Consider the following 26558-nt stretch of genomic DNA (forward strand, 5'->3'; position numbering starts at 1 on the left):
TACTAGAGAGCTATTACATGCTCAATAATTCCTATATTCTATTATATTATGAATCAACAGGGCTTACCTTTATTTTTTGATATAGGAAGCTTCTTTTCCAACTCTCCTTGTCCAACTCGCTAATAATTCATGGGGAAGGCGATATCAATTTTGCAAAACATTGTCATAAAGTTAGATTTTGGAGGTCTAAACGGGCTAATAATTAAGGATCGATTTTTCTTTTTGGTCCTGTGGCTGAAATTTAGGGGTCTATTAATTGGGTAAGGGGCGGGGTGGGGGGGTTATTCTCTACATTCCTCAAGGAATGTAGAGAATAACCCCCACCCCCCGCCCCTTACCCAATTATTAGACCCCTAAATTTAACTCAAAATTCCAGCCACAGGACCAAAAAGGGGGTGGGGGTTATTCTCTACATTCCTTGAGGAATGTAGAGAATAACCCCCCAAACCCCCCCCCCCCGCCCCTTACCCAATTATTAGACCCCTAAATTTCAGCCACAGGACCAAAAAGAAAAATCGATCCTTAATTATTAGCCCGTTTAGACCTCCAAAATCTAACTTTATGACAATGTTTTGCAAAATTGATATCGCCTTCCCCATGAATTATTAGCGAGTTGGACAAGGAGAGTTGGAAAAGAAGCTTCCTATATCAAAAAATAAAGGTAAGCCCTGTTGATTCATAAGAATATTTTAAATAAAATAAAGAAAAGAAAAAAAAATTAAATCATTGGCAAACTATGTATTTTTAAATAAATTCTGTGACAAGTGTATATGCTTTCAACAGGCAATACATTTCAAACCAAACAAGGAGCTACTTGTTTACTTTTAATTATTAATTACTTACTAATTTATTTTATTTATATCATTATATAATAAATCTAACTGACCAGTAATATCCATCAGATATTAAGAGAAATTAATAAAAAAATATTCATTAAAATCTCAGAAGTACATCAAAGTTAGCTGATTTACTTGCATATTTATAGAAACAGCATACATAAAAATAAAAAAAAAAAAACTTTAATCCTTCATTTAGAAAAAAAATGTAATATGAATATTCATAAAAAAACACTAAAATGTTTTACTATCCATACAAATATGAAGTATTAAATATCTTGAGGTGGGGAAGTCTTGAATTTTACAATATCCAGTTTAGCAGTTATATCTTGTAGTACTGAGAATATTAAGAATTAATTAAGAATTGAGAATATTAAGAGCCACAATTTTGAATTTACTGATACGCCATTTTAAAATAATGGATAACTGAAATTTAATGCCATTCTGAAAATAATCTTAATAATTTAACTGGTGATACCTTTCATCATTAATTCTATGCTATCCAAAATTTCTTCTTTCCTATATACTTAAAATTTTTGGGTTATTTCAAAGGACTGTTTCAAGTAATAAAACATGCCGAAAATATTATAATATTTAAAAAACTAAGGACTTTTCAGAACACCAATAAACTATCAGTTTAACTTATGAGAATTTAACTAAATTTAATTCATGTGGCTACTTATGATAGGAGTCTTAAATGCTATACCATAAAAAAAATATATATATATTTCTTATTGAGTTTTCTTTTATCTATTAACAATATTACGGGCTTCAAGGATAGGCAATACAATATTCACAACTATAGTATTTTTTTTTTTAATAAATTTTCAAAAAATAAAGTTTCTCACATGTTTATTACATGACTGGGCATTAACATTTTTGAATAATATATTCTAACAAGCTGAATGTGTCACCATTGCAAATATGAAATTTTACATTAAGGGCTATGGTTAATTTATTTTATTTTTTTTTTTGTAATTATCCTATTTTTACTTTTTAGAAAAAAAATTTGCACTTCTACATAATTTTCTCCTCTGGCTGGGTTTCTGATTTAAAAACATGAATGGAAATAGTTTATCATGCTTGTTGACAGTAATTATTTCACCCCATGAAAAGTTCAGTGCAGAAGGTTTAACTACATGAATGATCATTCACTTTTTCATTATACATACTCAACATAACTGAGAGGATATTATAGCATTTCTAGATATGATACTCACTCATTGCCTGTGGGGTAAATAATGAAACTGCTTTGTGTCATCTAAATTGTAATACTTTTTTGTATCAGATGCTTATATTGCAATTGCAGGAATTGTGAAATAAATGTTGATAAGCTTGCAAACAAATAAGGCTTTTTTTCATTTTTGACTGAATTTTTCTCTGTGACAGCAAGTAAGAACGTGGTACTGTTTGAAAAAGAAAGGGGGAAAAAAACAAGAAATAATAATAAAAAAATAAAATAATTTTTTTCAAATATGATTAGTTACATAAAATATATATCATATTAAAGAATATTTCCACCCCAAGACAGCCAAAGCAATTTATGCTTTAAATCAAAATGTGTAAAGTTTCTGTGAAAAGGCTAGTGTTATCAAGAGGTTCCACAAGACAGCTACTTAACAATTAATATGCTAGATATAATCATAAATTAGTCATTTGAAATCAGATGACTTAAGAGTATATCACAAATTGGCATATGATAGTTATTTTATCAGGAATTTTATATCAGTGTGATCAGTAATGGTAGCTAAAAAACTTGAATTAACCAGTACATTTAACTAAAAATGTTTTTTTCCCCCTTTTTTAATTATATTACAGTACAGTTCAAAGATAAGTTGTATTTCAGAGAAATGATGGCTTATATATCTTTCAGAATCTTGCTATTTGTAGTTATTATTACAGAAATAGGTATCCTTATGGTAACAGTGACACTTTTACCATTCCAGTTAGTTTAGATAATGTTCCTAAAGTTATTAATTATAATTTATTATTTTTTGTTGCATTTTTGCATACTGTCTGAACTTGTTTATAAGCTATGACAAAAGTTTTACTATATTAGCAAATTACCATTAAACTGTCTAGAGCATGACGGAGCTAACAGAAATTGTATAATTATGTTGCAATTTTCAAAATTTTATGATGTAGCTGTGTCCAAATGTTTATTCTGTATTTGTTAACCTTCAGATTCACTTTTAAAGCTTGAATTCCTGTTGTTAGACACTTATGAATGGGGGAATAAAAGAAACTAACTGCAAATGATCAACTGATGTGAGGTATATCTGATGTGAGATCATCTGTGAATCTATTTTTAAAATTATAGCATCGTTGACATGTTACTGAGCTAATCTATTTTCATTCAATAAACATTAGTGTACATACACATAATTTAATGCTGAATCTGTTCAGTTATGGTGTAAATTCAAACCCGTCTCAAGGTGGTATGAAAATGATGTGGTGGAATTTCATCAAAGGAAATGCTTTGTTTAAAAAGCAGTTCCACAATGCTTTTTGTAGCAGTTAATTAAGACTGCTGAAATTTATGTACATAAGTATATTATATAAATATGTATGGTGCAAACGTGGCAAAACCCAAGTTCCTGTATCTCATTTCATTAGTGTACTTTTTTTCTATGAATGATAAGCTGCAATCTTAAATTTTATAATAGCTTGTGACAAGTTGTTTATGTGCCATTTACTACATACTATATTTAATAATTCCACTGTAATGTTGCACATCTGTAAACATTTCAAGCTCTTTTAAATTTATTGTACTGCACTGAACCATTGAGCCTGTTTGCTCTTTTTGAATAATAAAATTATAAATTTTTGCATTTAAAACTCTTTACTTGTAGTGTGTGTGTGTGCATGTGTGTGTGTGTGTATATTATAATAAATATGACAAATAAAAATAAAGAAGATGGCAGTTCAAAAAACACGGAAAGCCAGCCAAAGGCAAAAAAAAAAAGAAGATAGCCGAAAAATGAGCAAAATATAGTAACCTTCAAAATAAAAATTACGTCAAAATGTCAAAAGAAAGTTACGGCAGCCTACATCAGATAAAGGCAGGAAAAATTTGGCTAAATACTTCAAAATGGGGAAGAAAAGCAAATATGCAATTAATAAATAATAATAAAATCTGATGTCAGCAAAGTGAATATTGATATCTGTTTTTACTCATTAATACAATCTCTTATATATTATATCAATTTAAGAATTAGTTATCTGCTGCTTTGCACGAAACTATTCTTTAAATTACACCCTTTTCTGTTTTTCAGTCTTTAGATGGTCTTGGTTGTAACTCTGTTTTACCATTTGCTGGCTTCAATCTTTAATCTATAGTTAATCTATTTTTTTTTTCCTTGTGGCCTTTAGTGTTGCTTGCATTGGCATTTATATTAATATATACATCTGCATCCTTTACTGCTGCTTTGCATGCTTTGGTGCATTTGTTTTGTCTAAACAATTTTTATCTTTCTGTTTAAATACACAATTTATATGTGTGTGTATGTATGTATATATATATATATATATATATATAAACATTTCTGCAATTAGCTGCTAAAGAACATATTTACTAGAGTTAGTTTAGAAATTATGTAGAAAAAATTGTTAAAACAAAATGGAAAGAGAAGATATACATAATCCCTGCCTTTAATTTGCTATTTCTATTTTTTAAGCAACAATTTTTAAAAATTTTGATTTCTTATTTGTGCATATCTGAACAAAGAAAAGGCAGACTCCCAATGTGCAAATCTAAGCAAGATGTCGACCCTCACCTACCTTATATGAGGGTGGTTCAATAAGGAATCACCCTCACCTACTTCCACATAGCGCAGAGTCATGATATTTTGTGTGTAGCATCATACATATCTCTGTACTAAAGGTGTAAAATTTCAGCCCTGTGTCTTAATTTTTCTTTCTCTTACAGAGCTGAATGTGTGACGAAGTAACATCATGGACAAAGTTGAAGCCAGAGCTGTAATCCGGTATCTGTTCTTGAAGGGAAAATCTCCTAAAGAAATCCACGATACACTTCATCCTTATATACTGCTGTATATAAGGATGAAGCCCCATCCTATGGCTTTGTGAAGCACTAGCATAGACAGTTTAGGTGTGGTCAGACATCGGTAGAATCTGAGCTCATTCCAGGTCGTCCCCATTCAACCATTGATAACAGCACGATCAGAAAAGTGGAGTCATTAATCATGGAAGATCGCCAGATATCTGTGCATTAATTGTCCCAGCAGGTAAAGATTAGTGTGGGCTCTACTGAAACAGTCTATGACCAACTCCATTTACGGAAATTGAGTGCAAGATGGATTCCCTGATTATTGACTGGTTTCCAGAAGGCTGATCGACAACAGAAATCACAAGAGTTGCTAGCCCTGTGCCAAAAAAATGAGTAAGACTTTTTCTCTCGTCTAATCACTCAAGATGAAAGTTGGATACACCATTTCGACCCTGAAAATAAAATGCAGTCCATGGAATGGCGACATCATGGTTCCCCATCCCCCAAGAAGGCAAGGATCCAAGTGTGAGCAGGAAAGGTCTTGCTGACAGTGTTTTGGGATGAGAAAGGCATAATAATGACTGATTACCTGCTGAAAGGTAGAATAATTACAGGCACCTATTATGCCAACTTACTCACAAAATTATGGGAGAAAATCAAAACATGTAGGCATGGCATGGCATGCTGTCCAAAGGTGTGAGAATGCTTCAAGACAATGCCCCAGTTCACACTTCTGAAATTGCAACACAAGCGGCCACTTGTGGATATGAAATGCTGCCCCATCCAGCCTACTCACCCGATCTTGCATCATTGGACTTTTTCTTGTTTCAGATCATTTCTTCGGGGGACCCACTTCCCTGACGAGTCATGGTTCAAAGACCAACCTCACCACTTCTACAAAAATGGTATCCATAGCCTCATTCATTGATGGGAAAAATGTGTAAATCTGCACGGTGGCTATGTAGAGGACTAAAACCTGTGCCAAGAATCAACAGGCTAGCACCTCTGCAGCTAGGTCAGGGCGATTCTTTATTGAACCACCCTTGTATATCGCAGTATTGGTAAGCACTTATGTAATACATACATCATGAAAATATACAACCTTCAATTGGCACAAAAATATTGACACTAGAGAAAATAAATGATGCCACTCAGTACAAGGGTTGTTATAAATATAAAGATGGCTCACAAAAATATATATCAAATTTTAAAAATTTTGTGCCAAAGTTAAAGGTGAATATATAGAACACCAACTGTTCAGCAGTTCATAAACTTTGTCTATTACAAGTAAAGAAATGGCTTACCAGTTCACACAACAAAGAATTATACACACCTGAAAATAAGTTTGTGATTGGTGTAAAATGGGCATTTCAAAGGGGGTTCCCCAACAGAACACCATCCACAATTGCAACAATTAAGATGGAAAAGTGGATTTCACAGAAAAGAAGCTGTCTTAAATCTAAACTTCAGAAATGGGAGGAAATATCATAGACCACTGTTTCCCAACTAGTGGTTTGCACAATCATCTACTCAGCCAAGCAGGACGAGTAGATTATCCAAGCCACTTCTGTATAACACCAACCACACTGACACATCAAAATTTTGATATAAAAATTAAAAAAAAAAAAAAAAAAAACACAAATTGACTGTTATATAAATTTTATTTGCAGTATTTTACATGATTGTAGGTTGTTTTTTTTTTTTTTTTTAAACAGTGAAGTTTTATGCATCATACCAGTGTGGTTGGTATTATACAGAAATGACATTGATAAAAATTTTTTTTTTTAAATTTTGGATAACTGGAATTCTACAGCAACACTTGATAGTTTAAAATCCAAAATAGGTGTGATTGCAAAAAAAAACAAAAAAAAAAAAAAAACTGGAACTTCAACCTCTGATCTGCTAGACTGACCTGTAAAATACTAGTTGCCATGACAACCATGTGTGTGTCAAGCCCTGTTGGTGGGTATTTGGTCGGGCCTGAAGTAAGCATATCCACTGCCTTGTAAAAAAAGCAATTAAATTTCTTATCTCCCCCCCCCTTTTGAATCTGAGAGAAAGCATTTTTAGACAAAATATATGTATATATTAACTTTAATATTGTTAACTATAATATAATGTTGGTTTATTGGCTGCCAATTATGAAGTAAAGTTAAAATATCTCAACAAGCTGTAATCATCTTTAATGAGAAACTCAATCTCCATATGAATTTAATTAATTTAATTTAAATGTTGCAATAAACCGATTGTATATAGAACACAAGCCTGCCTATCAGGTCTTTGTTTCTATACTGAGGGTAAGAATAGTAGTGGTACCTGTAAAATTTTACTATCTTTATTCAATTTACAATGGTGGGGATTTTTTGCATATTACCAGCTTTTGTTACAGCTGAAGTACCCGCCAAAAACCAGCAAGAAAGCACTTCATCTAAGGTCTTGGATCACATCTGGTGAGTATGGGCTTGGCACACCCAGAGTCCTGAGCTGGATATCATCATTTTTCTCTTTCTTGGTGATTTCCTTCTACTGCTCTCTCTCTCTCTCTCTCTCTCTCTCTCTCTCTCTCTCTCTCTCTCTCTCTCTCTCTCTCTCTCTCTCTCTCTCTCTCTCTCTCTCGGTTACTCGATTTTTTTTTTTTTTTTTTTTGCCTCCATGTATCCATCTCCAAGGAAGTGCATGTCCCAGCAGGTGTTTGTGCATGTCCCAGCAGGCTGTTTGCAATCTATTATCATTGAGTGTAACAGAAGTGGAAAACAAGGGGAAAAACAACCAACTTGCACAACATTTGTAGTACGAAACCAATGGTGGATGAACAAGGTGAGAGATGAATACAACAGTTTGTGCAGGCCAAGTGGACAGTCATGGTCTTGTTGGTTCACATAAGCTGTGCTGATACCCCATTGGATAGGATATCACAACATATGGCTAACTTCATATCCCCCTCTTAACCTCATATCAAAGACATCTGCATCTTATCTGAAGTTGCTATCCAACTGCAAGAATTTGCAATTGGAGAGAGCAGATTACTAGAATAAGTATGATGATGACAAAAGGAAATGGATCCCCACGTGTATGGTGTGAACAGTGCCTGCTGGTGACAGCAGTGTTATGGCCTAAAGAAAAGTGCTGGGATGCTCTAGATCCTTTGATCTATGTGAAAAGATGTATGATGGCCTGTCATGCAATCATTGCCAACCATGTACACACACTGGTCTCTACAAATTTCACCCTCCTACAGTAGCCTCCAGTTCCAGACTTGAATTACATGAACATCTGTAGGATGAGGTTAATCTCACAGTCATATTTGTAGATCCATTACCCTCCAATGCAAGACAAATAACAACATGCTATATAGATAGCATGGTGAGCTGTATCTCCAGATGTAGTAGTGGTATGTAATGCAAGAAAGCAAGTGAATGAGCTTATGCAGCATCAGCCAAAAAAAAAAAAAAAAATTACAAAACAATCCCCTCTAAATATTTGTCCAGTTCCTCCTTAAATTTATTTAACCTATCAACTTCCACAATGACAGATGGAAGTATGTTCTAGCAATTAACCACCTGCTGGCTAAAGGCAAATTTCTGCACATCTATTCTACATCTGTCCTTCCTCAATTTCAATTTATGCCCCCTTAGGTTCGTAATCTGAACAAGTGGAAGAATCCCATCAGAATTCAGCATGCTCAACCCAGTCAAGGCCTTATACACCTCAATCAGATCACCTCGCAGGTGCCTAGTCTCCAGCTGCTGCAATTTGCAGAACTTAAGCCTCTCCTGGTAAGAGGATCTATTCATTCCCCTCACCAATCTTGTTGCCCTTCTCTGTACATGCTCAAGCAAAATCTACATCCTTCCTAAAATGAGGCCTCCAGACCTGCATGCAGTACTCTAGGTGTGGCCTGACCATTGCCTTATACAGAGGGACAATCACCTCCTTTTCCCTGCTAGCAAAATTCCTGTATATCATTGACAACACCCCATGACCTGACCTGACCTGGCAGCCTGTCTGCATTGCTCAGAAAACTTCATATCTGACTGCACAATTACTCCCAGGTCTTTTTCATTTTCTACCACCTTAAGTGTAGTACCACATAGTTGGTACGTTTCTCTGCGGTTACTTCTACCCATATGCAGTACTTTGCATTTTTCAATGTTAAACTTCAGTTGCCACTTCTCAGCCCATCTACCCAAATTTTATAGATTCTGATGCAGTAACACACTGCCATTACTGTCATTAACAACCCTGCCACCCTTTGTATCATCTGCAAACTTCGATACTAAGCCTGATATACCTTCATCAATATCATTGATAAATATACAAAACAACAGTGGACCCAACACCGAACCTTGTGGGACTCCACTAATAACATTAGTCCACGAAGAGCAGCACACATTGATTACCACCCTCTGTCTTCTCCCACTCAACCATCCTTTTATCCATTGTAGCAACTTACCCTTAATACCATTTTGCTCCAATTTGTACAGTAGTCTTCCATGCACAACAGTGTATGGAAGTATATGATATCAAAATTATTTTTTGCATACAGTTCCTTTGTAACTACATCATAATAACCAATTGTGTCCAATAAAATTTGTCAAACAAGACTTTCCCTTAATAAACCCATGCTGTGTCTGAATTATTGCTGAAGTCTTGTCTAGATGATCCTGCAATGCATCTTTAACCAGTGACTCCATTATTTTACCCGGAACAGAAGTTAAATTAACTGGTCTGTAATTACTCGTGTCACCCTTCAATCCCCCTTTGTGAATTGGGGACACATTTGCACATCTCCGGTCTGTGGGACCTCCCCTGAGTCCAAGGATGCTCTCATAATTATGGCTAAGGGTTTGCTTACTTCCTTTGCCGCCTCCTTTAATATAACTGGATAGATTCCATCCACCCCAGGTGCCTTTCTTACGTTTAACTTCAACAATTTCTCCTCCACTTTGTTCTCAGTTATTATAAAATCATTAAGCACCTGTTACAATTTGATAACCTTGTGGCATTTTCGAACCTTAATACCTCCTCATGTGTCAATGTAGATGCAAAATACTCATTCAGTTTGTTTGCTATCTGAGCAGGATCATCAACAGTCGAACCACTGATATCAAGTGGACCAATGAGATTCATCCCCTTCCTTTTACAGTTTATATAAGTAAAGAAATCCTTGCTGTTTTTCTTAGCATCCTTTGCTAAAGATTTCTCGTAATCTGCCTTCACCTGCCTAACCTCCTTTGTGACTTGATTACAGAGTAGCTTATATATATATATCATAGGCTTCTGTGTTGCCTGATAATTTATATGCATCCCATGCATTTTACTTCTCTACCACGAGTCTCATTAGTTCATTTGATAACCATTTAGGCCTAAACCTTGAACAATATTTCTTAATAGGTATGAAACATTTAGTAGCTTCCACTATTAATTCCTTGAATGCTTTCCACTTAGAATTGCTGTTGGTAACATCATCAGTTGGTACCACTATACAGAATTTAAAAACTGTCTGAGACCACTGTAGTCACCTTTACGGAAGAAAAAACACCTTCCTTTACCCCCGATGGTAATTACAGCTTCAAGTAAATCCAACATCAGTACACTGTAATCACTGCCACCTAATGGTTCCTTTATCTGCAAATTCTTAATACACAAATGATCACTGCTGATAACTAGATCAAGAGTATTACCCTCTCTGGTTGCTTCGCGAACATGCTGCTGCAGAAAACAATCATCCAAAAATTCAACAAAAGTCTTAAATACAAGATGTGTTTAAACATCTTGTAACATCAATGCCATGATGTGCAAGGTCATGTAGGCTCAATAAGATATTAGATAGGAGGTTCTATTTCAATGTCCTTTCAGTGTATGTTTGTATAAAAATGTACAAACATTTTTGTTTGCAGGCCAATCTGCTTGTGAAGGCTATGAAACCTAGGTGCACTATAGCCACAGCAGCTTATGTGCCAATAAACATCCATACCACACACACATGCTACAAAACCTAGAATGACTCAGAAACCCTGGCATCCTTTGCCTAAGATAAGCTAACTACAGCCGTGATTTAACATGCCTTTCTAAGAATTCCTTTGGTCTCTGATTTGAACAGACTTCTCCAAACAAGTTAAGTGTGACTTTCTGACCTTGTTTTTGTATCATTCTTTGCAAAAGTGATAAATTATTATTACAGAACATAAACCAAAGGTTAATGCAGAGTGAAAAAAAGTGATGGAATTAAACTACTGTAAATATCAATGTTGAGCTTATCTGATGGCTACCTATATATCACTGAACCAAACTGACTATTTTTAATAATGGATAATTATCCAACACAACTTTAAAGAAATTGTTGTAATATACTTATTAATGAACTATCATTATTTACAGAAAATCAGATTCACTAGATGTTTACATATATATATGCAATTTTTAATCAATATCAGTAACCTACAGGTAATTTGCAAAAATTTAAAATCGTATAATTATCTAAAAATTGTACTGTTTAGTCTTTTTCCACTTTCTTATCTGTTGCTAGGTCTATATCAGTTAATCCTTTTTTTTCTTTGAGTCGATTCAGCTGCATCAGATTTCCATATTTTCTGTAAAAGTTTATCAGAGTTAAACTTAGTGTTTATCATAAAATAAACTTTACTATGGAAAAATGTTTATAATATATATATATATATATATATATGTATATTCAGGTTCTTACAATTAATTTATGAAAACCAAAAGAAAAAAGTTTTTTCATATGAGTCTTTTTTAGAAGAAAAAAAAAAAAAGCCGAATTAAGAAGTGTAAAAATTTATACACTTTATGATTGCAGCTAAACGGAAGAGACATCACCTTGGCAAGCATTTGGAGAAATGCTGATAGTTCTTTCTAAATCTTCCATAGCAAATACAATACAGTGGATTCCGGTTATTTGGGCCACCGGTTAATCGGGGCAGCTGTTTATTTGGGGCAAATCTTAAAAAACCGAAACCATTCGAGAAAACCTGTTTATTGGGCTTTTCTGTTAGTGAAATCTATGATAAACTGACAGTAAACTCGATCTTGTTGAATTTGCAATAATATCGACAGCTGGAATTCTGTGGGTTATTATGGTGAAATGTGTTTAACACTTCCAAGAAATCTTCAATCATATAAAAAAATTAATTTTCAGATCTTCTCTTCATTCCTATTTTTAAAGCTTTGTAACTCGTTAATCGGTTTTTACTTGCGCATATCGTGTTACTTGCAATTTGTGTGTGTGTGCCGTGTTTTTTGTTATTGATTGCTTATATTTTTTACTGTTTTAAATTTTAACCACCACCCACAAATGTCAGTGAACAGAAATGTCAACTAGTTTAGTTAGTATGTACATATTACAGTACGTATTAATTATTCTGATTTTCACGTATATTCTTCCGAATTTCACATATCATTTAATTTTTTAATTGGTAAGGTAATAAAAGGTAAATTTATGCTTAATATATCTTTACTTTTATAGCCTGTGGATAATATTCCTCCTATTTTCGCTAATTAGAATTAAAGTCAATTCACAAACGTGATCACAATGACCGGCGCTTACTGCACATCGTATAGTGAACGGTACTTTACAATGCTACCTATCAAATCACGTTATGATGGTGACTCCGTCGTAACGTGATTTGATTGTACAGTGAACCAAATGTAAAGGGGGGAGAGTTACATTGTATTTTTAACTATTTACGTGAAACTTCAGATAATTGGGGCAGCCGCTTAATCGGGCCAAAATGCACTAGTCCCGATGTGTCCCAAATAACTAGAATGGACTGTATTAGCATAAATGTAAATACAGTGTTTTTATGTAGTACAGTAGGGAGGTGGAAAAATTTTCTAAAATGTTTTGTAAGAAATAAACAGAAATGTCCTATTTTTCTATATAAATCATATTCAACAGAAACCAACTAGAGTAGTTCTTCTAAGGTCCTGTGTATGAATGTGAATTTTTGCAACTTATTGCAATATATTTTATTTTATATTGCTTTCTATATTATTTTATATTATTTCTTTTATATTATTTTATCATGTCCTGCTTTCTGACATGGTGGCAGACAAAAACCTGTTGTCAATAAAATATTAGTCACTCTTCATCAGAAGAAAATTTATCATCAGAAGAATCAAATTAAAAAAAAAAAAAAAAAAGTTTAAATGTGTCAACAGTGCCGAATCCTTTTTGCTTGCATACTACAAATTTTGAAGGTAGGTTAAGCACACAGATAAAATTTGTGTGCTTAACCTGCATTCATTTTGATCATGGAAAAATCTTTCTCTTCCCAATGAAAACTGAGGGCTGAGTATTCAACCTTATGGCTGGACTTATGTTCAACTTGAAGAGAAATATCACTATTCACAGTTTTGCCTAAGCTGCAGTTTTCAGATTTATTTTTTCAGATGAATGCTATACAACTTAAAAAGTTATTTTAAGTTGTATAGCATTCATCTGAAAAAATAAATGTGAAAACTTGAGACCCAAGCAGAACCGATTCAGAACTTATTGGCTTCTCATCAGCTAGCAGGTGGTCACTGTTAATAAATGTATACTGAATTTTGAATAGTATATTTTGTCTAAGTGAAAAGCTAAGTAGTATGCTGAAGTAAAACTTCCATTTAAAAACATAACAGTATAATTTGGCCAAGTTTGCTCTACAGAGTACAATACTGTAGAATTGTACAGGTATACGGAGGGCTGATTCAGCCTTTTGATAATGATTTTGACAGTCCTTTAAAACTACGAAATTCCGTGCCGCCGCCACCACCACCTGTTGTGTTCTATTTGTTTTCCCTGCTCATGGACTATCGCACGGCATTGCAATTTCCATTGAAGTAAAGCACGCTGAAAAACTGCCAAGTCGATCTTGTCCCATTCTTGCTGGCAGACTTTCCACAAACCTTCAACAGTTCTGGGGCAGCAGTTTCCACGAGCTCTTTTCAAAAGTCCGAATGCGCAAAAATCCATGGATGCAGCATCAGGTGATTTAACAGGTATATCTTCAAATGGGATCGAATGAATACCTGTTGCCGCTTCCATTCTCCGCAAAAAAGTGCGAGTGGAACATGACGTGTGGCTGGACGCCTTATCTGGTGCACCCAGACCTTTTCAGCATCAGAACTGTACAATGTGGGTATTTCATGTTCAAACAAACAGCTGTAAAACTTCAGTATGGTAATACAGTCAGTCCTCATATAACAAGTTTTTACACTACACAAATTCGATCATACACGATTTATAAATAGGGGAACGATATCTTATATAACACGAACCGAATTCGCTTATGCATGATTCGTCTTTGTGTTTACAAGAAATGGCAGTCGAATGCAGAATCACCCCAACCGAACGCAACACGATAGGAATGAAGAGAAGATTCTGAAAATGTATTTATGTTTTTTATATCAGCGAAGGAGAAACATTGCACCATAATAACTTAAAAACCAACACAATTCCAGCTATCGATATAATCTCAAATGCAATTAGATCAAGTTTACTACCAGTTTATAACAGATTCCACTAGCAGAAACGCAACTGGAAATTGTTTTTATTGTTTTATGGTAGTAACCCCCCAGAAATGTGCTTTAGTAAAATGTGAGGTGTTAATAGTGTATCTCTGCCTTTACGGTTTGTTTATTCAGTTGCTACACGCGCGCGCAGCTTCGTTTATGTGTATCAAGCGTGCCTCCTCGTTTTGTAATTGTGCTTTATTCCCTAAAAATAGTAAATTACTTAAAAGGTATGAAAAGGAAGTGGCCTGTTGAAGACACTGCAGATTCAGAGAGAAAAAGAAAAGCAATATCGATATAAACAGAGGCGGACTGGATCAAAAATTCTTACGCGGGAAAATTTATAGTGGCCTCATACTATGGTTTATGGCCAAAATCACACCGGCCTCTGGCCCACCGAGGTTTCCCCGGTAAGGCTTATGGCCAATCTGCCTCTGTCGATAGAGAAAAAATATGAAGTTGTGAAACACTTTGAGCGAAATGAAAGGCCACGTTATATTGCACGTGCTACAGACCTAAATGAGGCAACGCCGAGAATTACAAAGAATGCAGAGAAAATAAAAACAACTTTCATAGCAGGAACAACTCAAAGTGTAATTAAAATCCATTAGATTAAGACACAAAGAATTGGAAGAGATGGAGCGGCTGTCATCTGTTTGGATAGAAAATCAAACAAAAAAAAGTTTGCTTACAATAGAAGGAAAAGCATTGGCAATATTTTATTACGTAATAGTCGTAATAAAATACTTACATATTTTATTACGATTATTTATTGTGTTTGGTAATGTTTTGGTTACAAATGTGTGTTGAATCTTGGGTGTTCAGCACCTAACCCTATTTTTCCCATAGGGCCTGTTGTTTATATTGCACGAGGGTTTCTAGGAACACAACTATTGTGCTATACGAGGACTGACTGTACACTGAGTTGACTTTCATATTTTTAGTGACTCCACGCAACTCAAATTTGCCATTATAACAAAAACCGGCTAAAACCATAAATCCTTGGCCAAAACTTTCCTTGCATTGATGCGCCCATATTGGAAAGGCCTTGTCACCCTGTGGATGGTAATAAATTGCCTGAATTTTGTTGCATTCAGAGAGGTATATGGTTTGTCCAATGTTGCTACAAATTTCCACCTTCAACTGCCAGATATTTTTCGTAGAGTTTTCGAGCATTGACCCGCCACTCCGCAATGCACCTTGCTCCTAGGTGGTGTATGCGGGCTCTGTGCTTCTCTAGTTGCAAATTTTCATTGTTTATGTGACAAACAATTGACTGGGAAGTTCCCACACGTGACGCTATAGCTCTTTGTGTTTTTGGATTTTCACCGACAACAAGTGACTGCACTTTTCATACTACCTCCCTTGTTTGAACTAGAGCAGGTTGCAGTTTCTTCAGTGTTTTCTGCCCACTTGCAGCAGCTTCGTGGAATTTTCCTTTGCCATTCAAAACCTTATGGATACTAAACTTCGATACACTAAAATTTTTCAACTTGCACCTATCAATAATTTTCACATAACTGTACCCTTCTTCGGAAAGTGCAGTTATGTAACCTTCCAACCATCGGTCCAATTTCCAAAGCATGTCGACGTTAAAACAACTTCTACAACTGATGCACCTGTTCATAAGGTTTGGGACTGCACCTGTGCAAAAAAAAAAAAAAATTACATTTCTGCCGTACGATTAATGTCAAGCAGGATTAATGTCAAAATTGTTATCAAAAGGCTGAATCAACCTTCCGCATTTCAACACAGGTGTATAAGGTTGAATACTCAGTCCACAGACTTCAGTGGAAACATCAGATCTTTCATTGAACAATTGAAAGCAGGTAATGCATATGAATTTTATTTGATTTCAACTATTGTGTTAAAAGATACTGCCTGCAATCCTACAGGCAGTATCTTTTTACAGCACTGTCTAATATATTTCCACATTTTATTTAAGTTAGTATTACACTCATTTTTTACCCTAACATTTCACTTTCAGGCTAGAACAATCCTTGTTACTATAATTTGTAATTTTTTTTGCTCAAATCCTAGAACAAATGTTATAGATAGACAAAAAAAAAAAAAAAAAAAATGTGCACTTGAATGATCATACATCAATGTGACACTAAGTGGCTACCCTGGATAATGATGGATAATTCTCAAGAATATCTTTTTACTCTTCCTTAAATTTATTCAAACTACCCACTTCCACAACAACAGATGGACATTTGTTCAAACAATCAACCAACCGCTGGCTGAAAAAAACTTCCACGTATCTATCCTGCAACCATCTTTCCTCAACTTGAATTTAAGTCCCCTCATGTGTAGTCTCAGCAAGAGGAAGCATGATATCAAGCATTGAGCTTGCTCAATCCATTCAAAGCCTTAAGCACCTTAATCAGACCACTTCACATTTCCAGCAGCTGCAATTTGCAGAACTGAGGCCTTTCTTGGCAAGACTACCACAAAAAAACCTTCAGCTTTTGTTACCCCCCATGAATCTTGTTGCCCTTCTCTGCACATGTTCAGATTTAAGCCTCAATGGATGAGGTTTAAATCTTAAATCAGATTCTGCTGCAACAATGAATTTACATTGTTGCAGCAGAATCCACTTGCTACTGTTTTTATCTGATTGGTCTTTGTGAAGAAATTGGCACTACTTTATGAAGCAAATGGATCTACAGCATGTCCCAGGCTGTAGATCCATTCTTTATTTGTTTTTCACAAATAAAGAATTAAAATTCAGCAAGCATAACCATCAAGACATTTTACCTTTTTTTTTCTTGTGGAAAATACTAAACTAGCTAAAATTACTTCAACATAAAATTGCTAGATAACATAACTTAAATATAAGAAAAAGAAAAAATACTGAACTAGATAATATAATTTAAACATAAGAAAAGAACATATGAAACTGTGAACCAAGTATACAGCTTTCATAGCACTCTCTAGACAGTGCAATTGACACTAAGCAAAATCCCAGCCATAACAAATAGCACATGATTCGATCAGTGTGTTGCTATTGAACAGTTGTTAATTTCACATGCCTTTCCTTTTAGAGTGCTCATTTATTGACTGCAATTGAATGGACGCTGAGCTGCATCAAAAATTGTGGTTTGTTTTTACGCAAGTTTGCTTTCCGACAGCGAAAGTGTTCAAGAAGACTGGAAATGTGAAGCATGCATTAGAAAGTATCAAGTATGACTAACATAAATGGGATATCTGTGGGGAACTTCAAGATGCTGGGGTTCCTTCTGGGTTTGCAAGGTGGGTTCACTAAATTACCTTGCTTTCTTTGCCTCTGGAACAGTGGGGAAATAGATCAGAACCATGGGAAAAGAGAATGTTCTGCTAGAATTGAGTGTAGCCTGGTGCATGCACACACGCAATGTAGTAAATAATCTCTTTGGTTCCAAGAAATAGGCTTGCTTCCAACACTCCACGTCAAGCTGGGACTGGTCAAGCAATTTGTTTAAGTAGTGGATTCTCAAGGCGAAACTTTCAAGTTTATACAATTTATGTTTATAAAATTGTCTGATGAAAAAGGTGGAATATTTATCGGTCTGCAAGTTAAAGCAGATGAAGGCATCACAAAAATAAGAAGACCAAATGATTGATGCTGAGCGAGTGGTGGAACTAGGGCAGTGCAGCCAGGGAAGTGACTTGTGGTACAGACTTCACAAGGAACCTATGAAATGAACCAAAAGTGTAGGAACAAGGAATAAAAAGAGCCATTATAATTTCACCACAGTGAAGTAAACAGTTATAATAATCTTATCATATTTGTGGAAGTGTATTTTACACTTCTCAAGTGGTTAAATCATTATTACAAATTGTAGATCTATAAATAAACTATCTATTTCCTGTTGTTCTTGTTCTCACCTCACTTTTTGCCTCCCTTCAAAGAAATTTACACCAAAGAACTAGTAGTTGAAGAAATTTCCAAAAAACTAGGAAATTTCTTCAATTACTAGCAATATCAATTTTGTACAGTTAAAATCTGTTATAGTCAAAAGAATTTCTATAGGTTAGCACTCTCACTCTCTCTCTCATTCCATATACCTTTCATCCACATAATTCATGGTACTTACTGCTAATGTATGCAATGCATTGTTTCTTAAACTAACAGTTTGTTGATGAGAAGGAAATTGTAGCATGAATGTGTCATGGAATAGCTAGCAAACAACCTTGATCTGCCTATAGAAATTCTTCCAACTATAATAAATCTAATATAGTATTATTATTCATTTACTTTTTGTTCATTTCTGACAAACCATTGTGCTATGCAGAAAACGAAAGTCACATTCAGAATCAGCATACCCAAATTCATAAATAAACACAGAGAAATGCAGATAAACAGAACTTTTTGAAAATTTGTTACAGAGAGGAATCAATCTCCACTAGATCACTTCCCCAAGAGCAAAAAGGAGAACTGCCAAACAAATTACAGTGAAAATCTATATACTATGATCCGCCTGCGTAACTATTGTGATGATACTGAGCTTGACCACTACACCAACGTAAATCAGTTGATAGAATACACACCATCAGGACACCCTCTCAAGTGCATTCTACAGGCCCTGAATTTCCACTCACCTATGCAGAGAGCACTGCTAGTTGTCCATATAATGATCAACACTCTGAAAATGACCAATTCAAAGATATTAGAATGTCGTTAGTTCTAAAACAGGAGGATAATGCCAAATTCTCCCAAATAACACTCTTCTAGTACAACCTCATCTCATCCAAATCATCCTACTCTCTCATCCCAACTCACTTTGCCACCCCTACTTCATTGTAATATTCTCAACTCCTCTGTACCTACAATACCTAATCACAATCAAATGTAAAATGCTGACACCTCAAGAAAGATAAAACCTCACTCAAAGCCAATTTATGACACATCAAACACTTCTAGTCTGGAGGCCATCACACCCACCAACTACAATAAACACAGAGATCTATTGAGCTCCAGGATGATGTCCCAAACTATGTGCATGACACTGTCACTGCACTAAAGATCATAATGTTCATGTCCATGGGTTTCAACTGCCAGCAAAAAGAGAACAACATACACCTCTTTCCACAGTCAATGCCTACCCAATGTTTATGAACAATTGTCTAAATCTTCTGCATGGCCAAAAGGCACACTGCTAAGACCATTCTACAAAAAGCCCTCTTATCAGAATGGAAAAATCTTTCCACTAAAGAAAACAGGCAAGCCCAATGAACCCTACCTTTGAATAGGTGACTAGACAAAATGCAGAATACTACTACTTCAAACCAACCAACCAATATAAGTGCATATAACAACAAGAACAAATCACCATTTTCCATCCTGGAAAATACTACAAAACAGCAATTAGAGTGATATCCTCTATACCATTATACCAACATAAATCAGATATAGGTAAAGATGTGAAGAAATCAAGCTAATGTTCCAAATTGTGAGAAGCATACACAAATACGACCACCATAGTAGAGTGGTCAGGCACAAAGTTACATAAATACATATGCTTTGCGTGACTGGGATTTAAGCCTGCTAAATATGGCACTGTTTTTTGTATTATTTCAATTTTGAGAACTCCTCTGACCATCCTGGAGTATAAACAAAAAATTTATTTAAAGGCTAAGGTAACTGAGTGGTCAGGCATGAGTGTACATAAGTACACATGCCTTGAGCGATCAAGGTTCAAGTCTGTGACTGCTAAATATGGTGCTGTTTCTTGTATTCTTTCAATCTTGTGAACTTCTCTGACTGTATGGCCGTCCCAGAGTATAAAGAGAAAATTTATATTTTTTTAATAAACTGGAATTCTGTAGAAACAATTTTTCTCTCTGCCAAATTGTTGAAACCTGTGTTGACCAGCATTAAAATACAACAGATCTATGAATAAACACAGATCTATATAGCTCCAGGATGATGTCCCAAATTACGTGCATGACACTGTCACTGCTCTGAAGAAAGATCATAATGTTCATGCCTGTGATCAGGATCAACATCAGGGAAGAGAGTAGGTGGAGAAGCAATATTTTTAAAAGCCTTATCCTTGAGAGCTACAGGAATGCACAATCACCAAATTTTGATGCATTAAGAGTGATGCTAAAGAGCAAAACAAACCATATCAATTTTTCTATTACCTACATCCCTGTCCAATTCCTGATACCAATATCATTGAAGAGTTATTAGTTAGCTCAGTGGTTTTCAACTGGGGTGCCGCGGCACACTAGGATGCCACAACATTCTAGGGGTACCGTGTAATTTGGGTTTATGTTACTTAAAGTTATTATTATTATTATTTTTTTTTATTTGTATATTTATTCCATTATAAAAAGGTGTACGGTATCCATTGTACCATATCTTTTTAATTGTGTGGTGATCTATAATTGATCTTTATTTAGTACCTCTATATAAATAAAAAAATATTATATAGGTATATATATTAAAAGGTCGAAAACCACTGTGTTAGGTATTTCTTTTGGCCTAGGGGTGCAGTGAAAAAATTACTGAGACACTAAGAGCGCCGTGAACCGACAAAGTTTGGGAACCTTTGAGTTAGCTATTACTGAGCCAACTCATCTGAATGCATCACTTGATGTTATGTGTGGAGATTTTAACATTCCTCTCCGATGCAGCAAAACTCGAGGCACAACTGCAGTCAATGGAAATAACTCTCATAAATCATGATCCCGCTAGAGGACCTCATCGCCTTGATTTTCTGTTTTCATCAGAACACCTCTCCATTGCAACCTCCTCATTACTTGGTTTTCAATCAGATCATCAACCAATTGCTGCCAAAATTTTTATCACAGTTCCAAACTTCAATCAACCAAACCAGTGTTGCCAACTCTTAATAATATTTCCCGCTAGCCGCATACTCAAAATCCGCTATTTTTAGCACTTGACCCGCCAAATTTTTAAAATTTTCATTTGTTTTGAGCTTTGAGCGAAATGAAAGACCACGTGATATTGCACGTGCTACAGGCCTAAATGAGGCAACGCCGAGAATTACAAAGAATGCAGAGAAAATAAAAACAACTTTCATAGCGGGAACAACTAAAAGTGTAATTAAAATCCATTAGATTAAGACACAAAGAATTGGAAGAGATGGAACGGCTGTCATCTGTTTGGATATAAAATCAAACAAAAAACAAGTTTGCTTACGATAGAAGCAAAAGCATTAGCAATATTTTATTACGACCTTTACGTAATAAAAAAATACGTAATAATCGTAATAAAATACTTACGTATTTTATTACGATTATTTATTGTGTTTGGTAATGTTTTGGTTACAAATGTGTGTTCAATCTTGGGTGGTCGGCACCTAACCCTATTTTTCCCATACGGCCTGTTGTTTATATTGCACGATTTTTGCATTGCACGAGAGTTTCTAGGAATACAACTATCGCGCTATACGAGGACTGACTATACTAAGATATTATTACACTGTGGTTATTTGAAATAATTATTACTTATTGCTCTGTGGTTATTAGAAACGTTGAAAGAGATGTCGGTAATTCGGATCGTATTTCTTGGAAGCCAAACAAATACGACGAAGAAAAATTATCCAATGCCATTCCTTCGCGGTTTCAAAAAAAAGGCGTCATTAGAATTTTTTCCACATTTTTAGATTTGATTCAACAATTTAAAGCTATGACCCAACGATCAGGTCGTTTGACCGCGAGCGTAACTACGTAAAATTGTTGGGGTTCTCCTCAGGGAAATCCAGAATAATATAGAACCGATTCTTCACTTTATAAAAAAAAAAACTATGAAATATGATATCCCTACTATTTCAATTATGAATTATTTTTAGTGTTAATTAAATAATTGATTGAACAATTAATTTAATATTTCTTAAATTAATATTTCTCAATTTAAATGTTACATTGCCAAAATACATAAAATGCTAAACATTTATACTCTTCCCGCTAAAAAATCCGCTATCCGCTATTTCATATTTTTATCTGCTAAACCTGAAGCAATTCCGCTAAATCTAGCGGGAAAACCGCTAAAATGGCAACACTGAACCAAACATGTACTTCATGTTGCCATACAAGCAATGTAAAGGACAATTATATTGGCCCCATGTTCTTAGACCAACAGAAATGCACAGATCCTGCATTTCTGTTTTCTTTGGCAAGCCTTCAAGAAATGCACTCCCCTCCCCCACAATCTTTCAATAATTCTTATTTCCTGTCTTATGACAAGGTGGCTTAATGTTATTACCTCATCTGTTGCTAAAAAAAAAATCACCATAACCAGAAAATCCAAGACATGGTGGGCACCTGAGCTATCAACTGCTTTTCAAGAAAAAAATCAAACCTCATACAAGACAGAACTGCCTTCTCAAAAAACGTGTGCCATTTTTAATAGGAAACAACTGAACGCAATAAAACAATATATACATGTCACACTAGCCAAAGGAAAGCACCCTTTCTCCAACGCCACAAATCCATGGAATGATGTTAGTCCTTTTGAATGGAGGAACCACATATCAATAATTAACACATCCATGATCCAATCCTTTCCTCTGTATGAAGTTTAGCAATTTAACAATCTTTGGAAAATTTAGCTGACTAAGCAGATAGTCATTACTGCCATCAACTCCATCCCTGCCAATGAAACAATTAGCACTGATGGAGGGACATAAGTCCATACCTTACAGATTCTCTTGTAAGCATCTACAATGCTATCCTCAACAAAGGCACATTTCCTGTTATTGTGGACAAAATATGCTGTCAGTCCTGTCCCCAAGGTCCAGCTGCTAACACACGTTGAACAGCTACAGAAGAGTACAATACCTGCAATTCAGGCAAAAAAGATTATTCAGACCTATAAACAGTAAAGGTACCTCAAGGCAGTGTGCTGTCAGGATTTCTGTTTACTAATATACTGCTACCATTCCTGCAAGGAAAGCAAACTTCATAAGCTAGGCTGATGAAATCAAGCTATTGAAAACCACTCAGGCACATTATAATCCCCCAAATTATAACCCAGATAATTAACCATGCTCTCAGTTAGCTATCAGAATACATCACCTCTTATGGAATTAAGATAACAAAAAGATAACCCCAATTAAATTCATTGTATTATTCTTCTCTGAAATGATATCAAACTAAGATCTATTCATCTCTGGATGGATTCCCATCTCTTCTTTAGATGAACAGAACAGAACAATGATTTTAAGAGTTGTTTATGATCAAAGCTCAGCTCCCATTCGATAATCACCTAGACCACATCACAGCATACATGCAAAAGTCAAAATGGAATTGAAAATAGCATATGTCATACGTTGATACCCTTTGCATAAAAAAGCACTAAATTACCACCATCATTTAGTTACCAATTTTTTGTGGGGTGGAGCCATGGGGTTCTGCTGTATCCGCTACTCCAAAGTGCCCATTTGCATAGGAACTCTGGCTGCTTAGATGGACTGCATTCAAAGCACCAGATCTGAGCTAGTTGTAGAACCACAAATATAGCAACTGAAATCAATACAGTCAGTCCTCGTATAAACACGTGTTTATAACTCCACACGAATTCGATCATACACGATTTATAAATAGGGGAACGATATCTTATATAACATGAACCGAATTCATTTATGTATGATTCTCCGTTGTGTTTACAAGAAATGGCAGTCGAACACAGAATCACCCCAACTGAACGCAACATGATAGGAATGAAGAGAAGATTCTGAAAATGTATTTGTGTGTTTTATATCAGTGAAGGGGAAACACATTTCACCATAATAACGTAAAAACCAACACAGTTCCAGCTATTGGTATAATCGCAAATGCAATTAGATCAAGTTTACTACCAGTTTATAACAGATTCCACTAGCAGAAATGCAACTGGAAATTGTTTTATGGTAGTAACCCCTAGAAATGTGCTTTAGTAAAATGTGAAGTGTTAATAGTGTATCTCTGCCTTTACGGTGTTGTTTATTCAGTTGCTACACGCATGCAGCTTTGTTTATGTGTATCAAGCATGCCTCCTCGTTTTGTAATTGTGCTTTATTGCTTTATTCCCTAAAAATTAGTAAAATACTTAAAAGGTGTGAAAAGGAAGCATCCTGGTGAAGACACTACAGATTCAGAGAGAAAAAGAAAAGCAATATCGATAAACAGAGGCGGACTGGGTCAAAAATTCTTACCTGGGAAAAATTTGTAGTGGCCTCATACTAGCGTTTATGGCCAAAATCACACTGGCCTCTGGCCCACCGGGGTTTCCCCGGTAAGGCTTATGGCCAGTCCACCTCTGTCGATAGAGAAAAAATATGAAATTGTGAAACGCTTTGAGCAAAATGAAAGACCATGTGATATTGCACGTGCTACAGACCTAAATGAGGCAACGTTGAGAATTACAAAGAATGCAGAGAAAATAAAAACAACTTTCATAGCAGGAACAACTCAAAGTGTAATTAAAATCCATTAGATTGAGACACAAAGAATTGGAAGAGATGGAATGGCTGTCATCTGTTTCGATAGAAAATCAAACAAAAAACAAGTTTGCTTATGATAGAAGCAAAAGCAATAGCAATATTTTATTACGTAATAGTCGTAATATAAAATACTTATGTATTTTATTACGATTATTTATTGTGTTTGGTAATGTTTTGGTTACAAATGTGTGCTCAATCTTGGGTGGCTGGCACCTAACCCTATTTTTCCCATAGGGCCTGTGGTTTATATTGCATGATTTTGCATTGTACGAGGGTTTCTAGGAACACAACTATCGTGCTATACGAGGACTGACTGTATTTGTAGACTGCCAATGAGAATAAATGACATCAGGGTAACAGCTGCTATAAAATACCTTGCTGGTACTCGGGTTTGGGATCTTTATCGTTGGGGGGATCCCCATCTATGGCCCAATCCCTATATCACAGTAAATACTGACTGAGCATCACACATAGGTTTATCCAACTCAGATGCCAAGCCTGATCCAAATGGACTTTGATTTCTGATCTGAGATCCACCAAAGAGCCAAGGTATCAAAAAGCATCTTCAATGAACTCTAATGCTTTTAACACCTCCACTGTACTGATATTCTTTGCCAATGGTAACTTGCCATCCTCACTGGTGAATAAAATGCAGGACTTCAGTGAATGTTATATGCAGTGTATATAATATCAAGTAACATAATATACAAGTAGTTTATGTAAACAGAAATAAGCTATAATTCTTACTTTTACTCAACTTTATATTATTTGTATGTTTGTGTTTAGTTATGTTAACCCATAGATACAATTATTCAGGCTGTGATGGGTAGCACTGCTATGCTTTCTTCTGCACAGTCTTTAAGTAAAGAAAGAAACATGCAATAAAGGATTTAATAAGATAATTTCTAGAGTTCTTAAACGGCAAGTCTGTTCATAAAAGCAAACATTATGATGTTGCTAATTAGGATTAAAACTAGGATAAATATTATGTGTACAAGACTTTCTACAATACAAATATAAATTATATGCATACTCACAGTGCATTTTCTCTAAGTTCTGCATAAATTAGCCCATGTTGTCTACTCTGTTCATCTAGTTTTTTTAATGAGAATGTTGTGCCAATTCTAAATTTAAATAACAAATATTGTAAATCAAATTAGATCAAAATCAAATTACACATCTAATTTTATTTTTAAAGTATATCCTTTTCTTATAACTTGATTTTCAAGCATATATCAATATATCATTCAAATTGATCATGTATTTTCACAAGAACATCAATTATTTCATCATAATAATATTAGTATTATAGTTATATCTGCAAGAAATATATAGGCTTTTGTTGCATTGGGGAAGGGGTCAGAATAATCGCCTCAGAGGGCATGAATTCAAATTGAGAAAAGGAAGTTGTAGGATAGATGTGCAGAAGTTTGCCTTTAGCCAGCGAGTGGTTGATTATTGGAACAAACTTCCATCTGTTACCTACTCCTCACATACATATATATCTCAGTGACCTTTGAATTTCCCCAAGCTGTCAGCCTCAACTACCCATTAAAGGTAGTTGGGCAGGAAGCTAGAATGTCCAACTACTGAGTTTAACTATGAATCTGGGTTTGAGCATGCCATGTTTGGGCTGTAGGTTTTGCTGCAAATTCTATACGTACTGATGAGTGGTAGATAAAAAATAAAATTTTCATTCCATTTTGAAGCTAATGTGATATTACTGTGTTATTGTATGCTTTTTAGAACATATATAAATTA

General features: G+C 35.1%; 1 protein-coding gene across 1 annotated transcript in view; it reads right to left on the reverse strand.

Annotated features, from left to right (window-relative positions):
* Window positions 1-26558, reverse strand: part of LOC150084875 (dnaJ homolog subfamily C member 4-like) — a gene marked incomplete at its 5' end in the record, with an annotated part of 59757 nt that overhangs the window by 9686 nt on the left and 23513 nt on the right. The window contains 2 exons of the mRNA XM_090376374.1: window positions 11339-11438; window positions 25835-25921. Of these exons, the coding sequence (XP_090232500.1) occupies window positions 11342-11438; window positions 25835-25921 (184 nt within the window). The remainder of the gene's footprint in view (window positions 1-11338; window positions 11439-25834; window positions 25922-26558) is intronic.

Source organism: Mastigoproctus giganteus, chromosome 6, assembly GCF_048544385.1.
Source record: "Mastigoproctus giganteus isolate SK-2022 chromosome 6, ASM4854438v1, whole genome shotgun sequence".
Lineage (NCBI taxonomy): Eukaryota > Metazoa > Arthropoda > Arachnida > Uropygi > Thelyphonidae > Mastigoproctus > Mastigoproctus giganteus.